The sequence below is a fragment of the Anoplopoma fimbria genome, chromosome 23, assembly GCF_027596085.1.
Source record: "Anoplopoma fimbria isolate UVic2021 breed Golden Eagle Sablefish chromosome 23, Afim_UVic_2022, whole genome shotgun sequence".
NCBI lineage: Eukaryota > Metazoa > Chordata > Actinopteri > Perciformes > Anoplopomatidae > Anoplopoma > Anoplopoma fimbria.
Window position 1 is genome coordinate 202,594 of NC_072471.1, and position 12,500 is coordinate 215,093.

A 12,500-nucleotide genomic window follows, 5' to 3' on the forward strand; every position below is an offset into this window, starting at 1 on the left:
CACATCAGAGTGTGATGAAATCAGGACCAAAGAAACCACACAAACACTCCAGAGTTCATCTGAACCTGAACCAACAGGTTTTACGTCTTGTAGCTGGTTCAGGGTCACACTGACTCTGATGCCAGATTCTGGAGTGAAAGAGGATCTCAGCTCCTTAAAATAAGTTACAGAACCTTTGAGAAAACAAAACTGTCCTCAAAGTACTTCATTCAGTATTAATGAGTTCAGTTTGAGGGTAAAATTCATAAATATTTTATAAAAGCTAATGGGTATGCCACTGGACTGGTACCAGGACCTCCTCCATGTGTCTCTGTCCTCAGGTGGACCTGGTCTTCAGCCCTGACAGTCTCTGTCCTCATGTGGACCTGGGCCTTCACCCTGACTGTCTCTGTCCTCATGTGGACCTGGTCTTCAGCCCTGACAGTCTCTGTCCTCATGTGGACCTGGGCCTTCACCCTGACAGTCTCTGTCCTCATGTGGACCTGGGCCTTCACCCTGACTGTCTCTGTCCTCATGTGGACCTGGTCTTCAGCCCTGACAGTCTCTGTCCTCATGTGGACCTGGGCCTTCACCCTGACAGTCTCTGTCCTCAGGTGGACCTGGTCTTTAACCCTGACTGTCTCTGTCCTCATATGGACCTGGTCTTTAACCCTGACTGTCTCTGTCCTAGTGTGGACCTGGTCTTTAACCCTGACTGTCTCTGTCCTAGTGTGGACCTGGTCTTTTACCCTGACTGTCTCTGTCCCCAGGTACACTCACCTGAGCCTTGTGGAGTCTCTTCAGCTGTTCCTGTTTTGCTTTTCTTCTAGCAGCTCTCTGAACTCGTCGGGTGATTTTGGCATCCAGGTCTTCATCTTCGTCTTTTTCTCCCATCTGGAACATGGTCTCCTTCACACTTAGACTCGACGGCTCCATTGGCTGGGCCAGGACCCCTAACACCTCTGTTGGACACGAGGACTGTCCGTCAGAGTCCTGGAGGGGGACTCTGTCCTTCGGAGAGCGTTTCTGAAACAAGACAAACAACCACGTGAATCCATCCCAGGGAGTCTAGCAGAGAGTCTGGACTATGAACCAGACAGAAGAGGACTCGGTTCTGTACCTTGATGGCATACGCTCGTTTAAAAGCCAGAGCGTGAGGAATGTACGCCGGCTGAGAGACATGAAGCACAGAAACAATCAAACAAACAGAGTGATTTAAACAACACCAGGTCCCAACAAACACTGAACTAACACTCTAACATGTCTATGGTTTCTGTGTCTTCAAGGACACGTCCAAGTCGAGTCTCAAGTCAGGTGTGACGAATCCATATTAAGTCTAAAATATTTCACAATAATGTGAAGACAGTCAAGACCAGTCCAAGTCAGTTGAGTCAAGTCTTAATCTCACCCTCAAGCCACTTGACACTCGTATGTCATGTCAATCTCCAGTCACTCAAAACAAGTCCAAGTCAGGTCTCAAATTTTCGATACAAGTTTCAAATGGTGGAGACAGTACTCAAGTCGATCGGGACAAACTTTTAGTCACTTGAGATAAAAAAAGAAGTCAGTCGATATGAGTTTCACGTCAGATGTGACAAGATCTAGTCAGTTAGTACAAGACTTCTGTCCTGACCAACTTGAGATATGTCGACTGTCCGGACAAATTAAAGTCAAGACAAGTCGAAAGTCAGTTTAGACAAGAAGAACTCATTTGAGACTTGTATGAGTCAGTCGAAACAAGTCTCAAGTCAGTCAAGACAAATTAAATCTGAATAGGTCAAGAAGAGACCATATCAAACCTCAAGGTATTCTAAAAAGTCTCTCAGCAGTCCAGAAAAGTCAAATATCAAGTTGGTTTGAACACCAACACCTGATCAACTCTGACATCTTGTCAAGTATCAAGTTCTTTTTAATGCAGATGCCGTATATTTAAATATTCTGGAAGTTCACAAGGGTCAAAACACACATCAAGTCTATAAGCAGTCAAGTCCAAGTCTCCGGTCTGGAGCTTTGGGTCAATTGAAATATGGAGATAACGACATTCATCGAGTCTCTATTTGACTATAATAAAAGTCAGCCACAGTACTCAAACTACCAACAACCTAAAACACTGATGACACGACAGAACACTGTTTCCTGAATCTAACACAGCTGATACCTCCTGGTCCTCTTTTATCGTGACCCTCTGGATTTCAGACATGAGGTCAGACAAATCCAAACGAAGCTACAAATATCAGAATAAGACAGTTAACAGGAAGACCTCTAAGGGGGGATTGAATCCAGTTATTAGTCTGATACCATAACTCAGCACAAATACTCAACTTTAGGTTTATACTTAGGGAAGGTTTTTTGGACCAACCCCTATTTATGCTGCTTTAGGCCTAGACTGCTGAAGGGCTTCCTAGGATACACTGAGCTCCTCTCTCTCCTCTTCCTCTCCATCTGTATATATTCATTTCCCATTAACACATTAAAAACTTTGCTTCTTTCTCTCCTCACAGGTTTCCATGGATTGTGGTTTTACCTAGACCGTAAAACCTGTACTTCTATTTCATAAAGAGAAGCTTATTGTCTTGATACTGTTGGGTCTCTGGTGGGTACGAGGTAATAACCACTAGACCTCCTGACATTAACCAGGCAAATCTTTATGTGTAAATGTGATATAATGATGATGTCATTGACAAAGGTGTGTTTGAGTCTTACGTTGTTTCCTGGTTTCAGTGAACATCTCTGCAGCAGAGCTGACGAGTCCAGATCAGACTCTTCTGTCAGGCCTCCTCTCACATCTGAAGACAACAATTGAGGAAGTAAAGTTACTGTATGACACAATCACTGTGAACTCATCGTGTTTCTTTATGATGTCATCACCTGTAGCTCTCCTCTGATTGGCTGTGTCCCTCTCTGCACCAGGAGGTAAAGTCCTGCCCCTCTTCTTCTTCTTCTTCTCCTTCCTGTTTCCTAAAAAGACAGACCTCAACAGGTTTCTGGCCCCGCCCCCTTCCACCTCCACCTGTCTGGGGGGTTGAGCTGTTCCGGGACCCTTCAGATGGAAGAGGACTGACCCGCCCCGACCCTGCAAAGGGGGGAGGCTGTGGGCCCCTCTAGGTCCCCTTCCCTTCCTCACCCCGTAAGACCCCGCCTCCTCTTTCTCTGATCCCGCCAGTTCAACATCTGGCCCTGCCTCTCTGTCATGGAGGAGAGCAGGTTGCCTCTGAACAGCTGTCTCCATGACAACGACAGGTGTGTGCTGTGTGGGCAGAGCATTGTCTCCGTCCTCATCTGGGGCGGAGTCAGACGTGGTGACAAAGGAGGCAGTTGACGGCGTGTTGGCGCTGGGCAAAGTCTCAGATGGAGGTGTGAAGGAGGTGATGCAAGACGGCGAGGTGGAGGCAGGTGTGTCACAGTGTGTGATGTCACTTCCTGCTGCTGAGGAGATGCTTTGGGAGATGAGAGGAGAAAACTCCTCGTCTGAGAGGGACAGATGGAGGAAAGAATGTCAGGAGTACACTATATAGAGTATAAATTACAAAGCACAAAGTACTTTGCCCACATTATTCTGTACACCATAGACAGTATACTAACTAACACCGTTAGTTTAATTAAGAAAATGTAAATTTGGATTGAATTTAGGACGCCACCCAATTTTGGTAAAAAGCGAAATATTCAAATACTTCGAAAACTTCAATCTCAGGGCTGCTACAGAGTTCTTGTCATGGTGTACAGGGACATATTATTTCATATACACACAAATCAAATTATCAAGTACTTTATAAAATAAATATTTATTGTACTTACTACATAACTAAACAACAAAACAGGAAATGCATGAATAAATGATTAAAAATAACAAATTATTAGAATTAATAAAGAATGTGTTGAAGAGTACAATGAATGACGATGAACCACATATAAATGAAAAGGATTACACGTGACCAGGTAGAATCAGTGAGTCATGTCATTGATCAATGTCAATCAATTAAATTTGTGGTTTGATTTTTAGGTTTATAGGTTAAATCATTTATTCACTGTTCAGCAGTCGTGAGTTTGAAATAATAGGTCTCTGCACACTATGGTGAGAACTCCTTACCTGAGATTGAGACTTAATTGATTTATACAACATTTGGAAGTGTTCCTTGGCGTAAGCTGGGTACCATAATTTTGATAATACTAATTTAGGGGTTTATGATTCATAATTGAGTTATTAATTATAAGGTTCAGATAAAGTTCATCTAGATTTGATGTTTTTTTTAAATGTAGTTTGGTTTTGTGTGGAGCCTGCAAATTTCCCCGCTGCGGGACTAATAAAGGATTATCTTATCTTATTCTACCTGTCTCCTCCTCTAACAGGAGCCAAAGGCCTGAACGTCGCTCCATCTCCAACGGACTGTACTCCCCCTCTACCAGCAGGAGGACACACAACACCACATCACACAACAACAACAACAACAACTCATATCTACCAGCAGGAGGACACACAACACCACATCACACAACAACAACAACAACAACTCATATCTACCAGCAGGAGGACACACAACACCACATCACACAACAACAACAACAACACATATCTACCAGCAGGAGGACACACAACACCACATCACACAACAACAACAACAACAACAACACATATCTACCAGCAGGAGGACACACAACACCACATCACACAACAACAACAACAACAACAACAACAACAACAACAACAACAACAACAACTCATATCTACAAGCAGGAGGACACACAACACCACATCACAGCACAACACATATAAACATATATATAAATACATACAGTGGGTAAAATAAGTATTGAACACGTCATCATTTTTCTCAGTAAATATATTTCTAAAGGTGCTATTGACATGACATTTTCACCAGATGTAAAAAGAAAACCAAACAAATAAGTTCAGAAATTAAGTTATGTGTAATAAAATGGAATGACACAGGGAAAAAGTATTGAACACGCTTACTGAAATGTATTTAATACTTGGTACAGAAGCATTTGTTGGTAATGACAGCTTCAAGACGCCTCCTGTATGGAGAAACTAGTGGCATGCATTGCTCAGGTGTGATTTTGGCCCATTCTTCCACACAAACAGTCTTCAGATCTTGAAGGTTCCGTGGGCCTCTTCTATGAACTCTGATCTTTAGTTCTTTCCATAGAGTTTCTATTGGATTCAAGGTGATTGGCTGGGCCATTCTAGCAGCTTTATTTTCTTTCTCTGAAACCAGTGGAGAGTTTCCTTGGCTGTGTGTTTGGGATCATTGTCTTGCTGAAATGTCCACCCTCGTTTCATCTTCATCATCCTGCTAGATGGCAGCAGATCTTTATCAAGAATGTCTCGGTACATTTTTCCATTCATCCTTCCTTCAATTATATGAAGTTTGCCAGTGCCGTATGCTGAAAACCAGCCCCACACCATGATGTTCCACCTCCAAACTTCACTGTTGGTCTGGTGTTTTTGGGGTGATGTGCAGTGCCATTTGACCTCCAAACATGGTGTGTATTATGGCATCCAAAGAGTTCCATGTTGGTCTCATCTGACCAGACTATATCCTCCCAGTATTTCACAGGCTTGTCTAAATGTTGTGCAGCAAACTTTAAACGAGCTTCAACATGCTTTTTCTTCAGCAGTGGAGTCTTGCGTGGTGAGCGTGCATACAGGCCACGGCGGTTGATGCATTACTTATTGTTTTCTTTGAAACAATTGTACCTGCTGATTCCAGGTCTTTCTGAAGCTCTCCACTAGTGGTCCTTGGCTCTATGACAACTCTTCTGATAATTATTTTCACTCCTCTGTCAGAAACCTTGCGAGGAGCACCTGGTCGTGGCCGGTTTATGGTGAAATGATGTTCTTTCCACTTCCGGATTATGGCCCCAACAGTGCTCACTGGAACATTCAGAAGTTTAGAAATCCTTCTGGAACCAATGCCATCAGTATGTTCTGCAACAATAAGGTTGTGAAGGTCTTGAGAGAGCTCTTTGCTTTCACCCATCATGAGATGTTTCTTGTGTGACACCTTGGTAACGAGACACCTTTTTATAGGCCATCAGTTGGGACTGAACCAGCTGATATTCATTTGCACTGACAAGGCAATGCTATTGACATGACAAATGTCATGTCAATAGCACCTTTAGAAATATATTTACTGAGAAAAATGGTGACGTGTTCAACACTTATTTTACCCGCTGTACATGTATGTATATATATATATATATTACATTACATTACAGTCATTTAGCAGACGCTTTTATCCAAAGCGACTTACAGGAAGTGTATTCAACATAGGTACACACAACACATAACAAGCAGAGAACAACACCCTGAGACTCACCGTCACTGGACTCAACCTCTTCACCCTCCTCCTCCTCCTCCTCCTCCTCCTCCTCCTCCTCCTCCTCCTCCTCCTCTTCCTCTTCCTCCTCCTCCAGGTGGAGGTGCTGCTGCAGAGTTTCCCTCCATGAAGTTTTAGCCTCTTCTGAAGTCACACGATGACGACGACCTTCATCCTCTTCTTCCTCCATCTCTGACTCTGAACTGAAATAGACAAACACGAGTTCAGACTGTTGAGGAGGGAGGAGGAGACGAGATATATGGAAGATCAAAACCGGATTAAATGAAATAAAAAATATTAATACATTTATATTTATAATAAATATCATAATTCTGATTAGTTTCCAAAATATAATGACATAAGGAGGCAGCATTTTGACATAAATAATAATAATAATAATTAAAAGTCTAGAATTGTTTTAACTTAAATCACATGCTGTATTTAAAATAAATCTATACCACAAACTCATAAACTGTCATAAATTTGATGTTTTGACATCATTTTGGGGTTCTATATTTTAAGACCATACATTGTTTTTAGGGCATTGTTACATATAATTCTTAAAATCTTAAAGGTCGTAATTTTGATATGAGAAGTTATAATATTTCTCTTATAAAGTCATATTTTTAAATTGTCTCTATATGTTAAAGGATCTATCATGTTTAATAGTCCATGTATTTATTTAATCTTCTGTTGGCGTTAATGACCTTCCATACAGAGAAGCATTGGGGCCATTATTGTTAAAAACTATTTCTCAATGTGTGTGGAGAGTTGTGGAAAAAATTCAATCTACAATTGAATTTTGTAAATGTGAAGACGAAACTGAATATAGATTTGGATCTGGACTCTGATTGAGATACAGCGACATAAACACATTTACAACATTTTTCTACAAGAACGGCCCCACAGAGCGGGTCAGACCTGGATCTGTGGTGGACTCTCTGGTCCCTGCTGAGGTTGAAGTGGTTCAGTGTCTCCTCAGAGACCTCCTCGGGCTCCTCGGGCTCCTCGGGCTCCTCCAGCAGCTCCGCCTCCATCGCCGTCGAGCTCCGGCGGTAGTTTTCCAGCTCGATCCTCTCCGGCGTCGCCATCATCACAGAAACCACTGCAGACACACCAGCACAGCCGCACACACACACAGACACACACAGAAACACACACACACTAAAGCCCACAGTGATCCCAGTTTAAGGAGCACGCTCAGTGTGAACAGGTATGAACACTGAAAGGATGACGCAGGTGAACTGAGCTCACCTGAGGACCGACGACGGTCAGCAGAGACCCGAGAGTCTGCAGAGGATCGTGAAGGAGCTGAACCCAGAGACGCCTGTGGAGAAAAACAAACACATTGATCAAATATTATGACCAGTTATTGATTGTTTTAGTGCAAAGATAAACCCAGAAACGCCTGTGGAGAAAACAAACACCTATTCTAACTGCCACTGACAAAAACAAAGGTATTGATTGTTATTAGAATTTTACATTTCTTGACAATTTCTCCTTCTAATATTTTGAATCTCAGAACTTTATTAGACAGAACGTTTCCTTACGATGGAGGCTCGGTGGGAGGTCGCTCTGGTCCTCGCCGTCGGAGCGCCCAGACAAGAGTCGTAGTGCTGAAGACAGTAGAACCTCCCTGAGACCGCAGAAGAAGAAGAAACATCAGGACAGATGTGTGAACGCTGAACTTCATTCTGTTTTTATAGCAACATTCAAACCGACTCCCGCCTCACACTTCAAACTCTGTCATGTGACCGCTCCGCTCTGATTGGCTGCTGAGAGATTTCACCAAACAAACAAGTTGAGCTATTGTGTTAATTGTGTGTAAAACACACCAACACACACACACAGATAAATAACCACAGAGAAGTGTGGCAGCAACGCTCACGGCTACAACTGTTCCACACACACACACACACACACACACACACACACACACACACACACACACACACACACACACACACACACACACACACACACACACACACACACACACACACACACACACACACACACACACACACACACACACACCATGGAGTTCATCAGTAAACTGTGGTGAGCAGCAGATCAGTGTGAAATCACACTGATGACAGATGATCCAGGTTCTGCTGTTGACAGCTGATTAGCTCAGAAGGAACCAATGAGCTTTGAGCTGAGATCCAGACAGGAAGTCAGAATATACTGAGAGACGGACTAACAAACCGTTGGTTTGAGACCCAACATGAGATTTTCTGATAATAACTAAACATATATAAAGTAACAGTAAAGATCGACTTTATGGAAACATTTGAAACAGTTTTGTTGATTCTGTATTGAGCAGTTATCCAGTTAACATTATCCAGTTAACTTTAACCAGTTAATATTATCCAGTTAACATTATCCAGGTAACATTGTCCAGGTAACATTATCTAGTTAACATTATCCAGTTAACATTATCTAGTTAACATTATCCAGTTAACTTTAACCAGTTAACATTATCCAGTTAACATTATCCAGGTAACATTATCTAGTTAACATTATCCAGTTAACTTTAACCAGTTAATATTATCCAGTTAACATTATCCAGTTAACATCATCCAGTTAACTTCATCCAGTTAACATTATCCAGTTAATATTATCCAGTTAACACTATCCAGTTAACATTATCCAGTTAACATTATCCAGTTAACATTATCCAGTTAACACTATACAGTTAACATTATCCAGTTAACATTATCTAGTTAACATTATACAGTTAACATTATACAGTTAACACCTCTGATGAGTTTATACTGTTACATAAATGATTCTGCATCACTCCCTATCATCTCTCAGGTAATGAACTGAAATGTATTCAGAGGAGCAGAGGGCCCAATGTTGAGCCTTGTGGAACAACTATACGGTGCAGTGATCTCACAAAATGTATTTAAACACACAGAGAAGAAAAAGAAAAGCAGAAGTGTGACTGTGAATACTTCAATCAGAGGTTTAAAGTTCAAGATGTAGTTGAACACAGTCATGTACATAAAGAGTTATTATGTGGACTGTATGTGTGAACACACAGTCATGAGTTCAAGGACCCTCAGGCTTTTCTGGTCAAAGGACAAGAGAACCGTAACTTACAGGAATTAAATAAGTGAGAATGTATAGAATGGATTAACCCGTCATGGTCATATGGTAGAAAACAATCTATGGATTGAGATCACAGTGAAGCTTCCAAAATGTACATCTGGTGTTCAGAATAAAGAAGGGATTCATAATCATCATGTTTGAATTTCAGTCGCTTGTTTCTGTGTTTAACGTCCGACTGTAAACCAGATTTCTTTCATATTTCATGTTGAATGTTAAATGTTTGATCAGCAGGTCTTTGGTGACTCACGGTGATTCCGGTCGAAGGCGTAAGCCGCCAGTCGCAGAGTGCTGCTGCAGGAGAAACACTGGAAACAGCTGCGATGGAAGAACAGACTCTCTGCACTCAGACGCTCCATCAGGTAAACTCTCTTCTGACAGAAGAAACACACAGCGCTGCGGCCTGAGGACTGAGAGACAGACAGGTACGGGTCAGACAGACGGGTACGGGTCAGAGAGACGGGTACGGGTCAGAGAGACGGGTACGGGTCAGAGAGACGGGTCAGGGTCAGAGAGACGGGTACGGGTCAGACAGACGGGTACGGGTCAGTACGGGTCAGAGAGACGGGTCACGGGTCAGACAGACGGGTACGGGTCAGAGAGACAGGTACGGGGCAGACAGACGGGTACGGGGCAGACAGACGGGTACGGGTCAGAGAGACAGGTACGGGTCAGACAGACGGGTACAGGTCAGAGAGACAGGTACGGGGCAGACAGACAGGATACGGGTCAGACAGACGGGTACAGGTCAGAGAGACAGGTATGGGTCAGACAGACGGATAGGGTCAGACAGACGGGTACGGGGCAGACAGACGGGTACGGGGCAGAGGGAAAGGTACGGGTCAGACAGACGACATGATCGATATGATCAGTATGATCAGTATCATCAATATATTCAATATGATCAATAAAGAGCTTCTGGCGTCAGTATAAATAAAGTTATATTTAGTTTTAAAGTGTCAGCAGACGGAGGGGAAGTCCAGTCTGCAGGCTGATCTGGAGTCAGCTCAGCTGTCTTCAATAGGATCCATTCATGTGCTTCATGTGGAGACTGTTTGTTATTGATCGGCTAATTGATCACATGAACCGTTCGCCCTGCAGAGCTTCAGGAATTAGACCGAGCCGGAGGCCAAAACAACCGCTGACTCTCTATTTCAGTCAGAGTGAGCTTCTTAAAGTCACAGTGCACAAATGTGTGTGTGTGTGTGTGTGTGTGTGTGTGTGTGTGTGTGTGTGTGTGTGTGTGTGTGTGTGTGTGTGTGTGTGTGTAACAGACACTGACACAACACCACAGATACCCAGAATGCACTGCAGCCTGTACCTGCTCCTGGGACTGAGACTTGATCTTCTCTCTGAATCGAAAACTCATCTGTTCCTGCTGCAGAGTCCGTTTCCTCTGAAGGAGGCGTTACCACGGAGACGGACAGGAAGACAGGTACTAAGTACTTAGACACTCCAGTAGTACTACTCTAAAGCCAGTGTAGTAGTAACAGTTCTAGTACTAGTACTGTTACTACTACACTCTTCATCAGATTTGTGAATGGTTATATGGTAATGATTATTGATTAGTTATTGAACGTTTCTCTTTGAAATCTAACGTTTTTAAAACAAACAAGTACACAAGTGGTAAATTCAATTATTCAAGACGGAGAATTTAACACATAAAATATAAAATATAAAAAATATAAAATATATAAAATGTATAAAATATATAAAATATATAAAATATTTAAAAAATAATAATCTTCATTTATCCTTTATGTGAATGTCATTGAAGGGTACATCTGTTCTACTGGTCTCTACTGGTCTCTATGGGTCTCTATGGGTCTCTACTGGTCTATACTGTTCTATAGTGGTCTCCATTGGTCTATAGTGGTCTATACTGTTCTATAGTGGTCTCCATTGGTCTCCATTGGTCTCCATTGGTCTATAGTGGTCTATACTGTTCTATAGTGGTCTCCATTGGTCTCCATTGGTCTCCATTGGTCTATAGTGGTCTATAGTGTTCTATAGTGGTCTCTATTGGTCTCTATTGGTCTCCATTGGTCTCCATTGGTCTCTATTTGGTCTATACTGGTCTATACTGTTCTATTGGTCTTCATTGGTCTATACTGTTCTATACTGTTCTATACTGGTCTCTATTGGTCTCTATTGGTCTCCATTGGTCTGTTCTGGTCTATTCTGGTCTATACTAGTCTTTACCGGTTTCCATGACGTCTGACCCGGAACTTCAGCTGGCTCAGAGGGGGTGGGGAGTCTGGACATCAGCTCCCCCTGCTGGTCCACGAAGAGAGTCACATACAGTCTTATTATTGATTAATGAGTTCATTATTAATATTAATATATTAATGGTAACGTTTATATAATAGTAATAATAATACATAATAATAATGGTAATAACAATAATAATAATAATAATCGAAATAATAATACTAATAAATAATAATAACAATAATAACAATAATAACAATAACAATAACAATAACAAAATATAATAATAATAATAATAATAATAGAAATAGAAATAATAATAATAATAATACAAATAAATTAATATTCTCATTCCTTTGTATGTGTATATTTTTCATTAGAACCAGATTATGTAGAATAATTATATATTTATATCATTCGATGTTTTCTCATTCTATTATCATTCTGCAGGTTAATTAATAACTTAATGAATATTTTAATGTGACATTCTGCGTTCAGCCCGACTCGGAAACATTTGATCTACAGATTATTAATTATTATTATTATATAAACAATAAATGAATCTTCTTCTCTTAATGAACTGGATCAGTTGATTGATCTGATGGACAGGAAGTTAAATATTATTGATTATGTATCAGAACCTCTCTGGAGGACCAATCGTCTCTCACCTGTAGACGTAAAGCCGCTGCAGAAGAAGAAGCAGAAGAAGAACTGCTCTCGTCCAGCTTCGCCTGCAGCTGATTGGCCATCAGACGCACTCTGGAGCGACTGGCCCCACCCACAAAGGCATCGTAGTTCACCTGGGTGAGGTCATCAGCGCTCAGGTCACATGACTGGAAACAGGAAACGTTGTTATTGTTA

At 41.8% G+C, this 12,500-nt stretch overlaps 1 protein-coding gene across 1 annotated transcript in view; it reads right to left on the reverse strand.

Annotated features, from left to right (window-relative positions):
• The window catches only part of LOC129112798 (protein-methionine sulfoxide oxidase mical3a-like), a 19,759-nt gene that overhangs the window by 2,163 nt on the left and 5,096 nt on the right, over positions 1–12,500 (reverse strand). The window contains exons 15-28 of the mRNA XM_054625032.1: positions 12,308–12,472; positions 11,631–11,702; positions 10,750–10,824; positions 9,679–9,838; positions 7,865–7,950; positions 7,569–7,641; positions 7,236–7,419; positions 6,471–6,517; positions 4,308–4,376; positions 2,848–3,447; positions 2,683–2,765; positions 2,138–2,203; positions 1,100–1,150; positions 760–1,005 (exon numbers count right to left, since the gene is read on the reverse strand). Coding sequence (XP_054481007.1) covers positions 760–1,005; positions 1,100–1,150; positions 2,138–2,203; positions 2,683–2,765; positions 2,848–3,447; positions 4,308–4,376; positions 6,471–6,517; positions 7,236–7,419; positions 7,569–7,641; positions 7,865–7,950; positions 9,679–9,838; positions 10,750–10,824; positions 11,631–11,702; positions 12,308–12,472 — 1,977 coding nt within the window. The remainder of the gene's footprint in view (positions 1–759; positions 1,006–1,099; positions 1,151–2,137; positions 2,204–2,682; positions 2,766–2,847; positions 3,448–4,307; positions 4,377–6,470; positions 6,518–7,235; positions 7,420–7,568; positions 7,642–7,864; positions 7,951–9,678; positions 9,839–10,749; positions 10,825–11,630; positions 11,703–12,307; positions 12,473–12,500) is intronic.